The following is a 23,494-nucleotide window of genomic DNA, read 5'->3' on the forward strand; positions in this document are numbered from 1 at the left end:
TGTACGTAACAGAGGTGGGAGGGGGGCGGTGAAAAATAGACAGGTTAGACAATGAAAGATGTAGAAAACTAAAACAGAGTGAAAAAAAAGAATAGTTACTGTGAAGAAATACTGAGACGGAAGAGATTAATGAAAATTGAGGCCAGGTGGGTGGCAAGAACCAAGGAAATGTTGCAACGCTAGTTCCCACCTGTGGATATGAGAAACAGATGTTTAGGGGAAGAATCCAGGTGGCGAGTGTGGTGAAACAGGCACTGAGGTCATGACTGTCATGTCATAGAGCATGCTCTATGCCTATGATCATTCATCTTAATTAATAATTTGGTAATAGTCATGCCACCGTAAAACGCCAAACAGTGTTTCCACAACAGCTCGTATATGATGTCTCATTTCACAGGTGGCTCTCCCTTTGACTGTATATGTTTTCCCAGTTACAGGGCTGGTACAGGTCATGGTAGGAGGGTGCAATGGACAAGCTTTGCAGTGGGGTCAGTCACAGGGGTTGGAGCCATAGGGTAGGGAGATGGGTGCAGAAGGAGCATAACAAGATATTGCGGAGACTGGGACAGTGACAGAAAGCTATTCTAGGTGTGGTGGGCAAAATCTGACAGAAGCAGCACCAGGATTGGGTGTGATGACCTGGGAAATCTGCTTTTGAACTAGGCTCGTGGGGTAATTACATCCAGTGAAGGCTGAGGTGAAAATGGTGGTGTATTGCAGTAATGAATCTGTATCTGAACAATTATGTTTGTTCGAGTCTCGGTCTTGCACACAGTTTTAATCTGCCAGGAAGTTTCAATTATGTTTGTCTCAAATGCCAAGGCTGTATGGGAGTGAACATTTGGCATGTAAAGGATGGCAACTGTCAAAATATAAGTACTGTTATTCGTTAATAGGTTTAATGTGGACACAAATGTGTAGCCGGCCTTCGGTGAGGGTGAGATCAACACCAAGGAAAGTGGCATGGGATTTAAAATAGGACCACGTGAAATTTAATTGGGAGAAGGTATTCAGAGATTCCAGGAATTTCAACAGGTCAGCCACACCACGAGTCCATACGGTAAAGATGACATCAGTGTGTCTAAACCAAACCACGGGCTGAAGACTTATGGAGATCTTGAAACTTCCTGGCAGATTAAAACTGTGTGCCCGACCGAGACTCGAACTCGGGACCTTTGCCTTTCGCGAGCAAGTGCTCTACCAACTGAGCTACCGAAGCACGACTCACACCCGGTACTCACAGCTTTACTTCTGCCAGTACCTCGTCTCCTACCTTCCAAACTTTACAGAAGCTCTCCTGCGAATCTTGCAGAACTAGCACTCCTGAAAGAAAGGATATTGTGGAGACATGGCTTAGCCACAGCCTGGGGGATATTTCCAGAATGAGATTTTCACTCTGCAGCAGAGTGTGTGCTGATATGAAACTTCCTGGCAGGTTAAAACTGTGTGCCCGACCGAGACTCGAACTCGGGACCTCTGCCTTTCGCGGGCAAGTGCTCTACCATCTGAGCATTCTGGAAACATCCCCCAGGCTGTGGCTAAGCCATGTCTCCACAATATCCTTTCTTTCAGGAGTGTTAGTTCTGCAAGGTTCGCAGGAGAGCTTCTGTAAAGTTTGGAAGGTAGGAGACGAGGTACTGGCAGAAGTAAAGCTGTGAGTACCGGGCGTGAGTCGTGCTTCGGTAGCTCAGTTGGTAGAGCACTTGCCCGCGAAAGGCAAAGGTCCCGAGTTCGAGTCTCGGTCGGGCACACAGTTTTAATCTGCCAGAGGTTTCATATCAGCGCACACTCCGCTGCAGAGTGAAAATCTCATTATGGAGATCTTGTTGCACACATATTTCGTTTGGCTAATGCACTTGGGAGAAAAGATATGGCAGACAATTGATTACAATTACAAACAGACTAAGAATTGTCTTCAGAAAGAATATGTCCCTGAGGAGTGAAATGTGTGCTGTACCGAAAGTTCTTGTTTGACCTTCTAGTACACCAGAATCTCTGTAGTATCCCAGAACTACAAAAGAAGTACTGATAGATTGAAACTTAAAATTGGGCAGTGAGCTATGTCAGGATGGCCAGTTGGGAAGCGCATTTCCCGTAAAAGGCCATGGCCCAAGTTGTGTACTACACTTTAATGATTTCAGTTCAGTTACTGACAAGTTTGTGTGAAGGAAAACAATTTGGCTGGATTTAGTATTCTAGACAAAACTGGTAAGCACCAACATCTGTGTGCATCCAGGTAATATGAAGCATGTTTCCCATAAAATTCAAGAACAATAATTGACAATTTAATGTAATGGATAGATAAAAAAAATCTACACACCAAGCAGTGATAGGAGAACACTCATATAATAAAACATTTTATAGGAAAAGGGATAGAGTTTGGAGAAGTCACCCAGAACTCTGGGGTCTTGGAAGACTTACTGAATGGGATCTACATCTACATCTACATGTATACTCTGCAAATAACATTCAAGTGCCTGGCAGAGGGTTCACAGAACAACCTTCATCATCCTCTATTATTCCAATCTCGTATAGTGCGTGGAAAGAATGAACACCTACATCTTTCCGTACGAGCTCTGCTTTCCCTTATTTTATCATGGTGATCATTCCTCCCTATGTAGGTTGGTGTCAACAAAATATTTTCGCATTCGGAGGAGAAAGTTGGTGATTGGAATTTTGTGAGAAGATTCCATAGCAACGAAAAATGCCTTTCTTTTAATGATTTTCAGCCCAAATCCTGTATCATTTCTGTGACACTCTCTCCCATATTACACGATAATACAAAACGTGCTGCCTTTCTTTGAACTTTTTTGATGTACTCCATCAGTCCTGTCTGGTAAGGATCCAGCACCACGCAGCAGTATTCTACAAGAGGACGGACAAGCGAAGTGTAGGCAGTCTCTTAGTAGGTCTGCTACATTTTCTAAGTGTCCTGCCAATAAAACACAGTCTTTGGTTAGCCTTCCCCATAACATTTTCTGTGTAATGAAAAGGAAAGCCTGATTATTGGGGACTGCACCGAATGAGATTTGTAAACCTGAGAGCTTAAAGGTGGATTTTTATGCAGATATTACCTGGATAGTATTTCCACAACCTTGCTATCAATAGGATGTTAAACTGTGGCAATCATGGGCAAGTATTCCAGTATCTGCTACAAAAGTTATATTAAATGCAGAGGAATTTGACCAACAGTAATGGGAAAATAGGAGTTCTGGGATTACACATACCCTGTGCAATTTTTATTTTGAAAATAGCACAGAAGTTCCCAGTAATTACAGTAGCAAAGACACAGTAAGTATTGTTTGCTCATTCCACAATCAAGTGTATTGTGACCCAATGTGCTGCCTGTAAAAACACCACAGGATGAACAAATAACACGTATTTTGAAGGCAGTTTCTTATAAATGGGTACCAAAATGCACTGTCTGTCAGATTTAATTCTCCTGGACATAACTTCCTACGACTGTGTAAGTTTTGGATAGTAGGCCAAAGGCGACTGATGAGATGATCTTGGTAAATGGTTTCTCATTTGTATTGTGAAAAATGTTTACATGCAATGCATATAACTTCAACACTAAATTGTTTCATCTCTCCAGTTCATGTACATTTTACAGTGAAAAATTGTGACTTATTTGTTTTATATAACATATATCTGTTTACCACTTACATTATTTATACACTATTGAGGACTTCCCATTACTATAAGTGAAGATGTTTTGAGGCTAGTTCATTGTTTATTGATATTTATGCATGCTGTAGTTTGTTTAATCAATACTTTGCTCAAATTTGTTTATGTTTCTAATTCAAACCATGAAACTTCTCATCTTATAAAGTCAATTATGCATGACCATGTTTTGCATTTAGAGAGGAAATGTGTTTTACTCGTACAACAGGAGGCAGGTGTTACACAGGGCCTGTTTAGAACACCACAGACCATTAGTAAATAAAAATTACTTCACTGCTGAGAAAAGGCCCAGGATTGGCTATACATTAGTAAATATTAATATGAGAAAAGCTTTATTTGGCTTTAACTTGACGTCTGTTGCAATTCTGTATTAAAACATTGCAGTGGCTTTACAGCACTGTTCAAAAACTATAGTGTTTGTGGATGACACAGGTATGCAACTCGAAGGTCCAAACTAAACATTGCCACATGCAGCTCACATGACAATTGGACAGGATAACAAATGGTTCACATCAAATGGTTTAAGTCGTAATTTCACTAATTTTATACTATTTTGAACAACCAAAAATGACCTGTTAATGCCTCTATATCTTTTCTACAGTATTACTGTTATTCCATCCTTAGTGTTTCACTGTTAACAGCAAAAGTAGATATAAATGGTCATACATTAAAAGAAACAATGAGTGTGAAATTATACAGGATCCACCTAAATAACAAGTTAAAATGAAGTAGACACACAAACTGCTCAAAAATTATTTTGCACAAACCATATGACATGCATAGTTTGTGTTTTTTTCCATTTCATTTTTTTAATAAAAGAAAGACTGGAAACCTCTTGTTCAACACTCTCTTGACCACAGGAAATTACTAAGTACAGCCACCTGTACTGTAGTCCAATTTTGAATGGCACAATGCAGCTTTTGTATATTGTAAGTCTTGCAATGTTCCTCAAAGGGTCAGTTCATGCTTTGACTGTGTGCCGATCGTCATTATGGTAAGTATGGTTGTCAGTAGGGGAGCTGACTGCCGATTTTTGGCATACACTGCAGAAATGTCATTAGAGCATTTCATCAATATTGTGAGACATAAAAAATTGAAGATCTGTTTCGTAGTCAACACCACCAGCTGATCACTACTATCTACAAATTATGAATCACAGGTACCTCAAACAGAGTGCAACAGATATGCCTACTGTTTCTTGGAGGCAACTTGAAATGTTTCGTCAACCCACTCAATATTCAACCACCTCCAACCTGTCAATATCACATTTACACCTTCATTATAGACTAAAATACAAACCCCACTAGCACCATGATGTGCAAAGTACGTGGGCAAGGAAACACTTGGAGTGGAATCTGAAGCATTGGCATGGAGTTAACTTCTCAGATGAGTGTAGTATTTGTCTGGTGCCTACCAATCAACAGAAAAAGGTATGGAGGTGTCCAGGTAACATTGCACATCTCAGGCATGCAGCCCCATGGATTCAGCAGGGACATGGATCAGTCATGTTTTGAGACAGTACTCAGCATAAAAAAGTGTTGCTTCTCATTGTTACTGAGGATAATTTAAAGGCTGTGCAGCACTGGATCACAATCTTCCAACCCATTTTCTTACCTTATCATCAGCTTGGTAAAGGTTTCTTTCTCAAGTCAATAATGAATAAGCTCGTAACTTCCCCTATGTGACCACTTACCTCCAAAAGCCAGGAAAGAAACAAATTGAATTGCCTGGAGTACCTGCTGATAGTAATGCAAATGGGTGTTCTTGGGGCCAGTTGAAACTTGCAATGCATCACCCCGGGAAACCTCTTCATCGTCTAGACGATCTCAGGTGGGCTGTCACCAAAGAGGAAGGCAGACTTAAAGAAGCAATTCCAGGAATTCAACAAAGAAGCTTATCCACACAAAGATACATAGTAGGAAATAAGAAAATACAGGAAACAGTAATTTTATCCTCTCAACTCATCCCAATTTTCAACCTCTCTCGGAATTGTATCGATTACTTCCACAGCAAACTAATGGACACAGATGTAAACTTTGTAGAGAAACAATAATTGTTAACTATATCAGTTGTGAACCGTGTAATACAACAAGTGGCCACAGTGTTCACAGTAGACATGACAGAAGTAGTACCATATGCTGGTCGAAGATAGACCAACTAAATCCAGCATCTCCATAAGTGAAAATATAGCACTAAAAGAACTGTGAGAAGATAACAGCATTGTTCTTCTACCTATCGATAATGATTATGTCATGATCTTACATACTTATACCTACATTCTCCAACTCTTACATGGCCCTTTATACAGACGTTGAATAATGAGCCTGAGAGTCAATAAGAAAATAAGAAGACACGAACACTGCTCAATGCTTCAGGCTTACCATGGAAGGCCATCAACAGCTTTCAAGCATCTTCATGCGCTCCAACAGGGAAGGGTCCTGCTCTGCCCAAATATGGGCAATATGGGTGAATCAGCTTACCAGCTTAAGAGTTTCCTCAAGACATTGCTAAGCCCATGCATGCGAAAGTGGTGCCATCTCATATGTAACTCACAAGGAGACCACATGGCGGTTAGATTTTTTTATTTTTTGACATTTATGTTATGTGAAATTTAGAACACAAACACCAACCTGTCAACACAGTTATATGCAACTTACAAAAATTTTAGAGAAGACTGACTACGAAGTTTTCTGAGCATTTGTAATATCCTAAAGTTCGGTTTTTCAACACACATTCTGGATCTGTGGTACAATGCTCACGTGCCATGTGGGCAGCCTTGGTTTTATTCCCAATCATGTTAAATTTTTAAACAAAGCTGCTTGTTCTACAAGCATTTCCTTGAAGAGGAAAATACTTAAAGAAAAAAATTAATTTGGAATCAAACAACAATGCCACTAACATAGCAGGCAGGCACTATACTACATCACCTGTTGAAAAAACGCAATTGCTTTAAGATATTTGAGAAACTCAGAAAACTTCAAAAGTCGGTTATCTCAATAATTTTTGAGAGTTGCATAAAAATGATTCACAAACTGTAAATATGAAGATTACAAAAACTTGATTGCTGTGTGCCCTGCATGTCAGTGAAATTTATCCAGTATCTCACTGAAATACGGATCATACACACTGGGTTGCTTTGACAGTTCTCTTTTTATATAAACTTCTGTATATTATTTTTGCAGGCGTTTAGAACATATGTAATTAGACCACGTGACATTTTCAAGCTATTGGGCTGTGAACAACAAAACGTGACAAACTTCTAGTTAGTGTTGAACAGCCCATTTGTGATGATGCCATGGGAAAGTAGGACTAGTCTGCTGTGGGACAGGTGTCATATGAGTTGGGCTACTGCTAATCAAAGACCTGAAGGTGCACTATTAGCATTACTGCAAAATTCTTCATCGTGACATCAAAAATTCCAAAACCCTACACCACACACAAAAAATTAGGTGTTGCAGTGAATAAACTTGTGAGGTAAATGATATTAAACTCCCTGACTGCAACAGCATTTCAACAAATGATGAAATTAAATTAATTCTTTCTAACAATATGAGAAAACAGAGGGAGGAAAAAAAATTCAATCATCGATTGCTGACCTATTACATCTACTTAGGCAGGCATTGTATACACCTACACAAAACGTGTTTAGTCAAATTAACTGTTGAAGACATAACAAAAATCATTAGATTACATCACTGGAAAGCAGATACTCTTGTGGTGATTACCAATCTCTAGCAGTAATGAGACAGCATCCACCCAGCCCCCCACCTGCACATGCCCCCGAGTTAATGAGTCATGATTAAATTTCCTGAATGACTGAAGTATGCAGAAGGAACACCCATTTCTAAAAGGGGAGAAAAGCAATTAATCTCTAATTGCAGAGTTCTCTCCCTCGTTTGAATGTTCTCAAACAAATACATTTCTGGCAGAACTAAACAAGAAGAATTTCCATGTTTGAATTTTCTGTGATTTTCCGAAGTCTTTGTATAGCTCACTAAATTCCAATAGGGAAACTAAACTGGTATGGGATTAAAGGCACATACCTCACATGGAAGGTGTCATATCTTAAGAATTGAAAACAGAGCATTAACAAGTGACGCCACAGAAACAAGACTAAGTTTATTGTGGAGAAACATTAAAGCTCACACATTTAATTCTTGGACCTTTCCTGTTGCTGACTTACATAAATGATTTGCCTGGAACATTGAAAGACCTTAAAAAATTGTGATGTTTGCTGACAACAACAAAATACTGGTAAAGGACCAAAATACATTTGCACAAGACACAGCGAGGAGACTGTCGGATCAGGCTTATGACTTGTTCACAGCAATCAGCCTGATCTTTAATCTTACAAAGGCTTGTTTTACGCAGTTCCAAACAAACAAAAATGACCTATAGGTACCTACTGGTGATGCAACACTTCTGTTATTCTGTAAGTTATCATTTTACTCCTAAATTATTTACATTCTACAAGAATTTTCCATGCTATAAGTACCAGAAATAGAAATCAGTGAGCACACAATGGATGAGGCTCCAAGAGTGAAGTTCCTGGGCAGCCAGGTGAATAATAAACTGATGGGGCACCAGCACAGTTCTGCCTGCTTTGAACTTTGAAATCTTGCTGTCATTACCTGAAAATTGAATCGGTAGCAAACTTAAGCTCAATACTATCCTTTAGGATAACCTTCTGGGGAAATGCAGCTCAAGTTACAAAATGTATTTGTTCTACAGATTCCTCCCTGCCCCTGCTCCTGCCCCCCCCCCCCCCCCCCCCCCCTGTGAGTCATGGACCATCCCATTGGTGGGGAGGTTTGCATGCCTAAGTGACACAGGTAGCCATACCGTAGGTGCAACCACAACGGAGGGCTATCTATTGAGAGGCCAGACAAACGTGTGTTTCCTGAAGAGGGCCAGCAGCCTTTTCAGCAACTGCAGGGGCAAAGTGTGGATGACTGACTGATCTGGCCTTTTAACATCAATCAAACTGGCCTTGCTGTGCTGGCACTGCGAATGGCTGAAAGCAAGGGCAACTGCTGTCGTAATTTTTCTCTATGGCATGCAGGTCTACTGCATGGTTAAACGACAACAGCATCCTCTTGGGTAAAATATTCTGGATATAAAATAGTCCCCCCATTCAGATCTCCCGGTGAGGACTACCCAGGAGGATGCCGTCATCAAGAGAAACAAAACTGGCATCCTGTGGATCAGAACATGGAACGCTAGATCCCTTAATTGGGCAGATAGTTAAGAATATTTAAAAAGGTAGATGGATAGGTTAAAGTTAGATATAGTGGGAATTAGTGAAGTTCATTGGCAGAGGGAACAGGACTTCTGGTCAGGAGAATGCAGGATTATAAATACAAAGTTACATACAGGTAATGTAGGAGAAGGCTTAATAATGAATAAGACTATAGGAATGCAGGTTAAGTTACTATGAACACCATAGTGTACATGTTATTGTAGCCAAGACAGATACTAAGCTGACACTCACTACAGTAGTACAAGTTTATGTAACAAATAGCTCCACAGAGATTCAATAAATTTATGAGGAGATAAAAGAAATGATTGAGGCAGTTAAGGGAGATGAAAATTTAATAGTAATGGGAGACTGGAATTTGATAGTAGGTAAAGGAAAGGAAGGAAAAATAGAGACGAGTATGGACTGGGGGAGAGGAATGAAAGAAGAAGCCATCTGGTATAATTCTGGACAGAGCATAATTTAATCATCGCTAACACTTGACACTGGAAGGTTTCAGATTGGTTATGTAATGGCAAGACTGATTTTGGAACCAGATTTTAAATTGCAAGACATTTCCTGAGACAGATTAGACTCTGACCACAATTTATTGGTTATGAACTGCAGTTAAAACTGAAGGAATTGCAAAAAGGCAGGAAATTAAAGAGATGGAACCCTGACAAGCTGAAAGAGGTTGTCGAGAGGTTCAGAGTAAGCATTATTCAACAATTAACAAGAACTGGGAAAAGGCGTACAATAGAAGATGAATGTGTAGCTCTGAGAGATGAAGTAGTGAAGACAGCATAGGATCAAGCAGGTAAAAAGACAAGGCCTAATAAAAATCCTTGGGTAACACAGGAGATGTTGAATATAATTAGTGAAAGGAGAAAAAAATTTAAAAAATGCAGTAAATGAAGTAGGCACGAGAGACGTAGGAACACGTGAGGCAATACTGACACTACGACTTTCCTTAGAAGATAGATTAAGGAAAGGCACACCAACGTTTATAGCATTTGTAGACTTAGGGAAAGCTTTAGATAATGTTAACTGGAATACTCTCTGAAATTCTGAAGGTAACAGGAATAAAATACAGGGAGCAAAGGGATAGCAACAACTTGTACAGAAACCAGAAGACAGTTATATGAGTCAACGGGAATGAAAGGGAAGCAGTGGTTGAGAAGGGGTGAGACAGGGTTATAGCCTATCCCCATATTATTCAATCTGTGTTCTGAGCAAGCAGTACAGGAAACCAAAGAAAAATTTGAAGTAGGCATTAAAATTCAGGGACAAGAAATAAAAACTTTGAGGTTTGCCGATGACATTGTAACTCTGTCAGAGACAGCGAAGGACTTGGAAAAGCAACTGAATGGAATGGACGGTGTCTTAAAGGGGAGGATAGATGAACATCAACAAAAGCAAAACAACGATAATGGAAAGTAGTGAAATTAAATCAGATGATGCTGAGAAAATCAGATTAGGAAATGAGACACTTAAAGTAGTAGATGAACTCTGCTATTTGGGCACAAATAACTGATTATGGGCAGATATAAAATGTAGGCTGGCAATGGCAACAAAAGCATGTCTGAAGAAGAGAAATTTCTTAACATCAAATATAGAATTAAGTGTTGGGAAGTCTTTTGTGAAGGTATTTGTATAAAGTGTAGCCAGATATGGAAACAAAAAATGGACACTAAACAGTTAAGATGCAAAGAGAATAGAAGCTTTTGAAATGGGGTGTTACAAAGGATGCTAAAGGTTAGATGGACAGAATGTATAATTAATTAAAAGGCACTGAACAGAATTGGGGAGAAAAAAAAATTATGACACAATCAGACTATAAGAAGAGATCGGTTAATGGGACACATCCTGAGAGATCAAGTTATCACTGGTGGAGAGATCTAGTTATAAAACAGCAAACATGAATTATACTTTCCTGATAAAGTTGTGTCATACTTTTCTTGATTATAATTTGCCCTACAATAATGTGCATGTTCAAGTAAGAATTTTGTGAGCAGTACACAGGTACTATTAAGTAAAATGCTAACAACTGACAATATTATGAAAAGGAAAACTGCCGGTCACCATACAGCAGAGGTGCTAAGTTGCAGATAGGCACAACAAAAGCTTTATGATGAATATATGTTACTGGACGAGAGCCTTTCTTCCTGGAATTTTAAGTTGTCTTTGTACCTCCCCCCCCCCCCCCCCCCCAATAACCCTAATTACAACTTCCAACACCCCAGCCCCTTCATTGACATGTGAATGTTTGTTGTTCTTATCTCCCATTTTTGTTTGTTTCTCATTTTTATTTTCTATTGCATACATGATAGACTACAGAAATTAGTAAGTAAGCAAAGAAAAAAACTGAGCATAAAAATTGTCACAACTTACCAAATTTAATGCAAGTAAATATGTTTATATAATAAATATATCTAAAAACAAAGATGATGTGACTTACCAAACAAAAGCACTGGCAGGTCGATAGACACACAAACAAACAAACACAAACATACACACAAAATTCAAGCTTTCGCAACCAATGGTTGCTTCATCAGGAAAGAGGGAAGGAGAGGGAAAGACGAAAGGATGTGGGTTTTAAGGGAGAGGGTAAGGAGTCATTCCAATCCCGGGAGCGGAAAGACTTACCTTTGGGGGAAAAAAGGACAGGTATATACACACACACATGCACACGCACACACACACGCACACGCACACGCACACAAGCAGACATTTGTAAAGTAATCAAAAATCCAGTTGCAGCTGAAAACTGAAAGGTATAACATGATCTTTTTCATAGGTCTCTTGAATGCACCTACATATGATGCAGGCAGTACATATGTAGAACAATAGGATGTAACTAGACAGCAACAGTAATGAGTGCTCTGGCAAGCTATACGATTCCCAAGCAATGGTATTTCATTAGCAATGATGTTTAACACATCTATGTCTACATCAACATCCATACTCTGCAAACCACTGTAATGTGCATGACATAGCACACCGTCTCCCTCTGGTTTTTGTTTTGTCCACTTCCTCATTCCTCTGGAGCATTTTACAAAAGTTGTCCCAGTATTACCTAGTGGTACACTTATCTATTCTTATAATCAAATTGTCACTTTCCAGGTAAACCTAGTCTACAGGTTACACCGCAAATCAGTCTGGTACCATAGCCATGATTTATAGAGGAAACACTATCATACTTTAACCTAATTCAATTTTGCACCATAATAACAGGATCACACATACCACATAAAAGTGATGAGAAAGTTCTATGATGCTGCTAATAAAGCAAATGAGTTGTCTTAGCTACATGCACAGTACAATTTAAATCAGAAGTTCAAACATGTCCTGCCTCATATCCATATGGCATAACTGTGAATAGCATTAAACAATACAGTGATAGTTTATTGTTAACACACATGTAGATAAAGTTTGTATGATGTCCTCATCTTACGGTAATATATACCTTGACTCATTCCACATTCTTGAAAGTTCTCCTTCCTGATTGGATCTATGGAACATGATGAATGAAGACGTGAATGAAAAAAAAGCCCTTGGTATTACAAAACGAGTTTTACTTGATTCTATACATATGTTAATTGTTTTTGTACTGAAATAACACAGGAAACCAGTTGAGGAATGTAATGAAATGAATGCTATTTTTAAAATTTAAATTTGGGTTTTCTACATTGTATAAATTGGCCATAGAAGAAATCAGAAATTTAAACATACTCAATGTTAACGTCAATCAGTTCAGTGAGAAGGCATTTGTTAACTTCTGGAGCTGTGAATTGGCTTGAGATCTCCAACATGCTACCCTTCCTTAATACTAAGAGACATGTTCTGTACAATGTATACAAACATTCATGTCCTACTTACCAGCTGCCTATCCCCCCTACTCTCACATTCTCCAAGAGTCCTACTTCTAGTTAAAATTAGTAAAGCAGCCATGAACCCATATGATTATATTTCATTAAATGCAGTCCTTTTATTAATCCTGGGCTGCTGACTTTCCATGCATATTACTTTGTAAGTAACAGACATCATTTTACTTCTGGCAATGATTGAAACAAGAGATGAAAGAATTTAATATTTCACTGTGACAATAAAGGTATTGGTAGGTACTTTACATTATGTGCAATAACTTCTGATCCCCTTACAACACTGTGAGACTTATATGACTTTAGAATGCTCTACAATAGACTACAATATTATAGGATTACAGCAGTATGCAATGACTTATGAAGAACTAAGCTAAGAACGATGACAACATTCAGCAGCACTATGTTTACAAGAATGATTGGAATTTGGATATGAGGACTTGATGCTGAATTTTTAATTTAGAATCATTTAATTCGCGGTACGTTGAAATCCAAAGCTGTAGAAATCTACGCTTTGTGTATTGGTAGTTAACGGAAGAAACAAAGGCTACACAGTTTTTTTTACTAAGAAGTATTTGTTGACACAAACTCAATACAAATACTGCACAAAATGTGGCCATATTTGTCTATCGGGAGTGTCCAGTCCACCCAGAAGAGGGAATTAAGAGTATCGTTTACTTTGCTATTGCCTGCTTAGTTATTACCATAACGTACGTATTCATTAAATAACATACAGGTTACTGGGCAGCGCAATGCAGAAATGCGTCACAATATGTCGCTCCAGTCTGTGTTACATTATCTGAGAACGTGAATTGTAATACTCATCCACAAGTGTTCCACCATAATTTGGTGAAATGCCGCCAGCCTCCACTCAGTTAATAACAGAAACTATGTTGTCTACTCACAGCGCCAATTAGCAAGGTGCATTATATAATTGAATAAGTTTACAAGTAATTATGGCTTTATAGGACAGATAGAACGCAGTGGGGATTAGTTTCTTGGCTTTTACCTTTCCTAATCATCACGATATGTAAAATATCAACATTACTTGTATACGCTACAGCTGAATCCCATCACGTCCACGCAAACATTTACTACTGCAGACGACGTTTCGATGAGCAGTGTTCCCAACAATTCACAGGAACTCTGTTTATACGCAGCGCCAATCGCTGCAGGATGTGTGAAAATAAGAAAAAATTTCCTGAATTAAGATTTTTTCCCGTTGCGTTTAAGGCTAGATTGTGGGGCGATCTACCTTCTTCCATACCGTCGTGCGAGCCATTGGCGTTCTCGATTGCATTTTTGCGTCTTCTAGAAGACCACAATACAGACACAATCTACATGTTAGACTGTGATACAGATGTCTATTTGTCAGTTCATAGACTTCACCCCTAAAGCTAGTCCTTGTGGTTTTCAATACTGAGGGTCTTTCTTCAGACATCGACCAAATAAAATTTTGAGAGTTTTAAGAAACGTTCTCTTTAGTCGTTGAAGTATATGTGTGAGCTTTATGAACAACATGAATCATACAATTCATCAGTGATAAAACGCGTTGCAAAATAGTAACAATATTATCGGATTGCGTAGTAACGTTTTATCGGCATTGCCTTGTTACTGCATAAGCAGAAATGTTAGTTGTGTTGGCTACACTGCGCGCACGCCGAGCGCCATCTATCGAGCAAGCCGTGAACGTGGAGCGGGTTGATTCAGACGCTAGTACATGCAGCTAGCAGCCAGTAGCAAACCGTAGTAAGGATGGCGGCCGATGTAAAAGTGACTCCGAAGTGTAGTTTGGATGCGAATTCTTGTGTTTCTTTGTTAGACATTCTAATATCATTTAATGCTCCTATTAATGAGCAGCATGCATGGGCGTTGTGTTATCAGTGTGCAAAGTCCTTTAAAAATGCAATGCCGGGTGATAAGGGCAAGTGTTATTATGTGACAGAACTGGAGCATGTTTTACTTCACAAAGATGGATATGTGCACCCAAACACGATATTCGCCGGTGGAGGGCCGAACGACACAGGTAAAAATTTCTGGCCATGTTTTATACATCTCTGTGCTGTCATTTAACTGATAAATAGCAGTTGTCAAGTTGAAGCGGCAGTGGTTTTGGATAATTTAATAGTGAAGTCATGTAGCGTATGTGAGTACTCATAGAATTCCTAGATTCTCCGGTTATAAATAGTAAGATCTAAACCAACGCTGTGATGTATGTGGCGGTCATCAGAGGAAAATATTATAGCTGTACCCTTTGATAATCATTTTTGCTAAGATTTGTTTGTTTACGCTGTCGTGTTTACAAAATAAGGGCGAAGCTCTCAAGTTAAGTGGAACGCTTGTTACTATGTAACAGAGGTAATTTCATTCACTCATTAGTGACAGATGTCATCGTTCGGTATACAATGTGTAGACCAAAAGTTACTGATGCGCTTCTACAAAAATAAAATAAAAATCCATCCCCGTAAACAAACAATCACGTAAAATTTACGTGTTTGTTTTGCGTGAACCCGCGAGTTAATGAAGCAGGACTTGCGTTTTTTTAGTATTACAGGTGACAAGCGACGGATGTTTTGTTGAAGCTGTGATGATGAGGAGGAACTTAGTTATTTGGCCGTAGTCCATGCCGAAAATTTGACTGTTCTGCCGTGGGAACACAGTATCTGTATCTAATCGTAACCAATGCGCAGGTTTCGCTTCTGCGTTCGCGCTGAGTATGTCATTACATTGTTAGAGTTACGAAAGTTGAGCTGAACCGAAGTGTTGATAAATTTGTGTATCATTACTGTGGAATCATAAATTGACAGATGCTGTGTCTATCATCGTTTCGAAACGTCACGTACGTTTATTAAAAATATTTTAAAAAGCATCTAAGACGTGAATTCGCGATGTATGCTGTGTGATTTTTTGCAATACGAAGTGACGTGTTCATACCGTCGTTGCGTTACGCAGTTTGTCGATTACCATATCAGTTGCACAAAAAAAAAAAAAAAAAACCAAGTTAGTGCTTGATGTTGTATCGATTCTAGTGAAACTGATAGATTGATTTGGTTAATAGTCCGACGGCGAAAGAAATTTTTTAAAAAGTGGAAGGGCTCTTTAACGCGAGTAAACAATGGCCATTGTTTTGTATACTACAAGCAGTAGCTGATTTTTTTTTTCTTGCCGCGCACAAATAAGTATTGCATCTTCTTCCGTTCAGACTGTATCGCAGTTTGACATATAAAATGCCTGTGGTTTCCCAAGATAAGTTACGATGAATGATGGGTTGGTTCTTTCGAAGATGCCACAGCTGATTATCTGCACTACGCATGTCGAAATCGAGTGTGCACTCTTTTTGACGCAGCGCTGTCGTCGATGAGACTAAACACATTCAACCATCTCGCATTTGGGGGCTCTGATATATAACATCGTTAGTGCGTAGTGGCAGAAGTCAGTGCAACAAATCCGTTTTTAATATAATAGTCTTGATTTTAGAGTGATCTCAATTTATAAATGTTGAGTACTTTTTGTTTGTCAACGATACTTCATTGTCGGTTGAATTACGCACTTTTAGGTACTAATTCGATACATTGGCAGTGTGTTTTTGTTTCACCAAGCGAGATAACGTAGTGCTACGACAATACACTAGCATTCAGTAGACGTTCACTGATGTGTGTACTTCGCAACGTGAATTTTACACACACACACACACACACAGAAGGAGCTAGAGGATGATTGAAAAAGAACGTTTCTGTTAGAGTGTAAGTCAACTGTTGAAATATGGCAATGAGTTAGTTAAACGCTTTACACTGCCTCCAGACGCATAGTTGTAATCAAATATAATACATCTTAGATGTAACACCACAAAAAAAATGTACATTTTAACCGATCTTTTGCGCCTCCGCGTTGCATTATCTTCGTAAGTCAATATACGCACCCTTTTGAAGAACGTTGTTATACAAAGAGCAAATTTACAGTGCGCGCAGTTCAATGTTGAAGAATACTCTCTATCTTTGTGGAGAACAGTATACAGCGATAAGTGTGCATTAGACTATTTAGCTGCTTAAAACTTTTAATTATCTAGCTTACACAGTTTATCAGTTTTGTCATTGATAGTTTTATATGGATGTAGTTATAAATAAAACTTCCATTGATCGTGAACCTCGATTTTCTGTCATGCTGGCGATTATAAATTCTGACATGCCAGTATCTTCATAAGGTGTTTGGTGGTATTGTCACAGACGAACAATTGTTTAGCCACGACACCGAACAGATCATATTTATTCACGACCTTGGTACGAAGCAGCTGGATCACTTCATAGAACTGAAGATTGATGTAAGTCAGGCATAAATCATAATCTAACTTAACGGCTATCGTGTATAAATTACGCTTTAAATATACAAGAATCAAAATATCAGCATTTCTAAACAACATTAAGTTTGCTTAAGTGATCGCATTTTACTTAAAAGGCCACCTGACGGCTTTTGAAGGTTTCAGACACTTGTTATGTAGATTATTTTCAGTAGCAGCGTGAGAGGTTCTTATGGTTCTCCTCGGTGTGTTCACAGAAAATAAGATTTTATTATTTTTGCGTAGATGTAATGATATGTAATTAGAAGTGTGTAATCGACATCTTGCTTAAACTATTTATGACTCACTAATTGGGAATCCTAAATTGTTCTGTGCCCGATCGGACATAGAATTTTTTTCTAGCTCTTGTTGGACAAACAGCGCTTTGCGGTGGAACAGCTAGTTTTCGATCTGCACTTTGTGTTGCCGATCGACGTCAGTAATCAAATTTATAATTATTGTGAGTGTTCCAGATGGTAAGTCTTCCGTTAAAACATCTTTGCAAACATGAAGTTATATATTTTACGTTCAAGAGAGGCCAACAGTTCGTTATAAGTGTATCATACAGGCAGTTCGACAAATTTAATGTGAGATGCTGTATGTTAAGTTCAGTGTTACGCAAGGGCAAAGTGAAAATTGAGCCGTGTGTGCTATGTGTTTGACAATATTGTGCTAATTTTCTAACGTCTATTAGCAGATGGCTTCTATACGAGCACAACCGCAGTCACATCAGGGACTTAGCTGGAACTTTGCTTCATTATGTCTACCCTATACATTGTCGCTACGTTTAAATACGAAATAACGTCCGGAAAAAGAAACCAAATTTTGGGACGTGTTTGTCGGTGCCGTACTTATATTAACACCCGAAATGATTTTTGTAGCCTGGTCGAATATCAGTTTACCGATCGTTAGTTGTTTTTGACGAATGGTTCCAGGAAATCAGCTATTCCGTTTTCGACAGCAGAGACCGTTTCTCTTAAATTCAATGTAGACGATGGAGAACTTCTCTTCCCGTCTAATATTTCTTCTCTTTCGCTGATCAAAAGGCAATCCGTCTAGATTAATGGGCATTTTTAAAAAACAAGACTGAACTTGACAGCCAATAGTGTTTTAAAAAGTTAGAATATTTGTAGGAGAGCGAAAATTGATTGTGAAAGTAAAACTCCGGGAGTTAGAACGAACTCCAAAAAATCGATATGTTTACACATGATCAATCAGAAGCGATATTGGTAAACCGGCTAACGATAGCCGGCGTTGGGAGCCCCGTGTAAACGTAGTTATTGTCGTCGTGTTCCGGGCCCGGAGTGCACTGTGCATTTATGTGTGGGGAAAATGAACTTCAGAGAGATACGTCTACTTTTCTGGGCGAAAAAATAGCAATAAACAAGTGGCACGGTGTGGTAGGTCTCTGTACGACCATGTGTTAATGTCGAAAGCTAGGTTTTCTATCTCCATCTGCAAGCCACAATACAGTGTGCGGCGGGAGGGGGGGGGGAGTAATTCTGGTACCACTGTTACATTCGTGAATGGCGCGTGTGATAAATTTTGCCGGCAAACCTCCAAATGGGCTTTAATTTCTCTGAAGTTGTCTTTGTTGTCATTTCTCAAGACGCATGTAGGAGGAAGTGATTTGATGCCTCATGCCTCTCTTGTCGCGTCTGTCAACGGAGTTTGTTGAGCATCTCCGTAACGCTCTCCCGCCGACTAAATGATTCAATGACGGAATGCCTCTCTCCCTCTCCCTCTCCCTCTCCCTCCCTCCCTCCCCCCCCCCCCAATAGATTTTGCTTGCTCTGAGATCTAGAGCGTCGACGACAACAGCGGGCAGGTTGATGCCCTGTTCCTCGACTTCAGGAAGGTCTTCGGTACAGCTCCATACTGTCGTTCGCTGAACAAAATACGAGCTTACGGAATAGCTGGCCATCATTGTGACTGGATACATGTCCCCACTGCAGATAAAACACTAAGTGTAGCCTAACGGGACAAAATCGACCGACATAAAGATTAATTTCAGGAGTGTAATAAGGTCATTACTGCTTACAACAAAACTAAATTATCAGGTTGGTAACGTTGTAGGCTTCGTGGGGCTATTCACGGACGATATTGTTGTCTGTAGGAAGGTGGCAACGCTGTAAAACTGCAGCGTATTTGCAGGATGTTCTGCAGAGCGTGGCCTGTTGGTACAGGTAGTGGCATTTGAATTTGGACGTAAAAAAAAAGTAACGTTTTGCGCATAAATAGGCGAAAAAATCCACTACCGTCCGATTATGCTATTGGAAAAAGTACGTAAAAATACGTAGTGGTAACCACTCCTAACGACTTAAAGTGGAATAACCACGTGGAACATATTGTGGGGAAAGCATATGCCAGGCTGAGATTTATTGGGAGAATCTTAAGGAAATTTGTTACATCGAAAGAAGTGGCTTACAGACTTTTAAATATACATGACTACTATGCAACTGACAAATTGGCTGTTCGCTTTTGTCTCTGGCTCTTCTGCCGACGTTTTTAACGCGAGCAAGACGAATATATGAGCCGCTGCACCTCAGATGCGGGATGCGACACCTGGAAACCGTTCTGAGGATCAATGGGTACTGCACCAGTCATATAAGAAGTGTCATAGAATCAAATACTTGGCGAAGTGCCACATCGGAAAAAGAAATGTCTGGTACGGCCTTTTTGCCATAATTCCCAGAGTGACGGACAGAATCAGTCTTATGTTGCGCAAACACGGCTTAAAGACTATTTATAAACTGACAAAGAAGATGAAATATTGTCTCAGATCGGCAAAGGAGGAAAGGGACCCACCTGCAATGTCGTGAATATACCGCATACCATGTACGTGCGGAAATGTCTGTTGGAATGACTGGATGATCGACCAACACCAGGTTCCCCGAACTTGAGGGATATTGCAGGTTGGGGCAGGTGGAGACATTGGCTGTGGTGAAACTCGAACTCTGTGAGACCGACCACATAGTAAAATTCGCTGACATGGAAGTTCTCGCTTTAGAGTAGAGCTATCTCATTCGCTTGTTCAGAGAAGCTATAGAAATACACAAACATGAGAACAGCTTCAACAAGAAAGGAGGCGGCCTAGGGGTGGACGGATACTGGATTACCGTGCTGCAGCGAACGATCGTTGCAGGTAGCAAGGGGAGAAATGTACCTGAAATGGCCACGGAAAAACCCTTGGACGTTGGTGCGCCAGGTACACACAATATGCGGTCGCGAGCTCTACTCCCGTTCACCACTAGCAATGGAGGGTGAAGCTTTGACAATGCCAGCCACTCGCGCTGGCGAAACGCCAGAAAATCACCAAACAAAAGTCGGCGCCGCGTGGTCTAGGGCGCCTTGTCACGGTCCTTGCTATTCTCCCCCCCCCCCCCCCCCCAACATCGGAGGTTCGAGTCCTCCCTCGGGCGCGCGCGCGTGTGTGTGTGTGTGTGTGTGTGTGTGTGTGTGTGTGTGTGTGTGTATTGTCCATAGCGTAAGTTAAAGTAAGAATAAATAGTGTGTAGGCTTAGGGACTTAAGCAGTTTGGTCCCATAAGACCTTACCACAAACTTCCAAAAGTCGCTCGAAGAACCCGAGACAGAAGTCAATAGACAGTTCGTCAACAAGTAGCCACAGTAGCCTTAACAATTTTGAACTCTACAATTCACATATAAGTGCCTGGCAGATGGTTCTTCGAACCACCTCTATTTGTCTACAGCTTCACTCTCTTAACAGCGCGTGGGAGAAATACACACTTAAATCTCCCCGTATGAGCTCTAATTTCTCTTATTTTATTACCTTGATAATTTCTCCCTATGTAGGTTGGCGACAGTAAAATATTTTCGCATTCGGAGGAGAACGCTGGAGATTGAAATTTAGTGAAACTGGCTCGTCGCAACGATTGCCAGACCAACTCGCTTACCGTATCCTTGGCACCCTCCTCCCTGTTTCGCGATAGTACGAAACGAGCTGCCCTTCTTCAGACTTTTTGATGCGCTCCGTCAATTTTATCCGGCAGGGATCCCCTACCGCATAGTAGTACTCTAGCAGAGGATGGACAAGCCCACTGTAGGTTTTCTCTTTTGTAGCCTTGTTGCAATTTCTAAGTGTTCTGCCAATAAAATGCAATCTTTGGTTTGCCTTCGCCCCAGCATTATGTACGTGATAGTTCCAATTTCAGTTGTTCGTAACTGTAATTCCAAGGTGTTTAGTTGAACTGACAGCGTTTAGAGTTGCTTGATTTGTCGTATAACAGAGATTTAACTGATTTCTGCTAGTACTGAAACGTACGTTCGACCGATTCCAGAGTATTACTGTCAGTCTGGGACACAACTACCATGGTTGGTTAATAGGTGAGAGGAAAGGGGGAGGCGATAATGCGTTTCGTTGAGGAAGCGTTTAGTCGGCGCGAGACCATTACGGAGATGCTCATTAAAGTCCATTGACTTTTCACATTCCGGGGCGACCGATTCGCGAAGAGTCGGTTAAAATTACTACTTGCAACTTACGCCTCGCGAAATGACGATGACGACGAGAAGAAGAAAGAAATAAAGCTAATACGGCTGTCCAGTGTCCACCAACAGTCACTCTTCCCACGCCTGGAACTTGAAAGGGAGAAAAAGAAGGAAGCGACACCAGAAATACGAGTACCTTCCGTCCCACACCGTATGGTGGCTTGAGGATTATAGATGTACAGTGTGGGCGAGAAGTCCCCGTAACCCCGTGTATCGAATGCTAATTGATTTGATTTAGCAAAAGTACTTATTTACGTATTAATTATCCTGTGTATCTATATGTTCCCCATCGCGCTGTAAACATATTCCCATACGTCTCGATGTTCTTCTTGACATATTTTTGAGCATGCCCGGTGTTACAATGTGAAAGGCATCCTCAGCGGCATTGCGCTCTTCTTCGTTTGCAGCACGACGACGCGCAGGCACATGCGCCTCAATGATTCATAATAACGAATTGTCAGTGTGGTGAGATCAGGTCTTATTGGTGAGCATTTCAAGGGAGCTGGTGTTGCTGGAGAACCACGACCTGTCCATGGTCCTGGAAAGTCTTCATTTAGGAACTCTGGTACTGCAGGGTCGTAGTGAGCAGGCGCCCCTATGATGCAACCATAAGCGTTCTATGAGGCCCCTTTCCTCAAGCTGCGATATTAACCATGTTTGTAACACACGCAAATAATTCGCATCATTCACAATCGCTTCAAAAAAAAAAAAAAAAAAAAAAAAGTGCGGTTCAAGCACGCGTGATATCATCGCTGTCCCATTACGGGAGACGGTTTCTTTTCTAACTTGACTGTGTAATGAAAATTCTCTTTGGGTCAGACGACAAGCACGTGAACTGCAATAAATGGCACATTCATCTGAAAATATAACCTTGGCACTGTTCACTGCATATGGAAATAGAGTTAACAAAGCGCGGCACGCTAAAACGCGCTTATTCCGCTTTGTATCCGATAACTCGTTTACAAACGTCGTTCGAAAAGGTATGACGTTAAGGTCTTTTTTCACGTGATCTTGCATTGTTGTTTTCGGGTTACCGAGTTCCGAAGCACGTTTACGTGTCGACATCACAGGAGATTGTTCAATCGAAGCAGGTATTCCAGCACTTGTTTCTTCTCGCGCCTTCTTCCTTCCACTCCGCAATCTGTCTTTAATGCCGCCAAAAGCAGAAGCACGCCTTTCCCAATACAGAAGTGTTGCCTCCCGGGGTGGAGCCTTATTAAACGTATCCTGGAATGCTCCCTTTGTCTGTCTCATTATTTGCCCCGTGTCTAGTCGTTCGTGCACCCACACACTTGCCACTAAGCTCTCCTCAATTGTGTAACTATGACCGCTAAAATCTGCCATAGCTACAAATTAAAACTCGGCCGCGACTGCAAAAACATGTAAACACGATGAAACTTCCCGGCAGATTAAAACTTTGTGACGGACCGAGACTCGAACTCGGGACCTTTGCCTTTCGCGGTCAAGTGCTCAACCGTCTGAGCTACCCAAGCACGACTCACGCCCCGTCCTCACAGCTTTACTTCCGCCAGTACCTCGTCTCCTACCTTCCAAACTTTACAGAAGCTCTCCTGCGTGTGCAAACACGATTCCCAACAACTGATAAGAAGTAACATAGCTACCAAAGTGCATAATAACATTTGATATTAACAGGGCTACGGAGACTTCTCGCCCACCCTGTAGATGTGGACCGAAAGTCATGTTTGGTTAAGGCATTGCGGAGAATTTGCGGTCGAGCATTCCGAGCGGGCAGTAAGCTGAAACCGCAGCATCAGTGTTGCCTGCCTCCTGCGGGAGACACCTGCGGAAGGATAATCCCGCGACGTGACAGCTCGGCTTTCCCAGCTCGGTC

At 40.6% G+C, this 23,494-nt stretch overlaps 1 protein-coding gene and 1 long non-coding RNA gene across 3 annotated transcripts in view; one reads left to right on the forward strand and one right to left on the reverse strand.

The window, feature by feature from the left end:
* Positions 1-13,897, reverse strand: part of LOC124613158 — a 46,362-nt gene extending 32,465 nt beyond the window's left edge. The window contains exons 1-2 of the long non-coding RNA XR_006979612.1: positions 13,811-13,897; positions 5,378-5,519 (exon numbers count right to left, since the gene is read on the reverse strand). This is a non-coding gene — a long non-coding RNA (uncharacterized LOC124613158). The remainder of the gene's footprint in view (positions 1-5,377; positions 5,520-13,810) is intronic.
* Positions 13,898-14,518: 621 nt separating this feature from the next.
* LOC124612388 (protein spire) overlaps positions 14,519-23,494 on the forward strand; it is an 808,827-nt gene continuing 799,851 nt past the window's right edge. For both annotated transcript variants that reach the window (XM_047140565.1, XM_047140566.1), the window contains exon 1: positions 14,519-14,827. In XM_047140565.1, coding sequence (XP_046996521.1) covers positions 14,557-14,827 — 271 coding nt within the window. In that variant the 5' untranslated portion in view covers positions 14,519-14,556. The remainder of the gene's footprint in view (positions 14,828-23,494) is intronic.

Source organism: Schistocerca americana, chromosome 4 (genome assembly GCF_021461395.2).
Source record: "Schistocerca americana isolate TAMUIC-IGC-003095 chromosome 4, iqSchAmer2.1, whole genome shotgun sequence".
Classification (NCBI taxonomy): domain Eukaryota; kingdom Metazoa; phylum Arthropoda; class Insecta; order Orthoptera; family Acrididae; genus Schistocerca; species Schistocerca americana.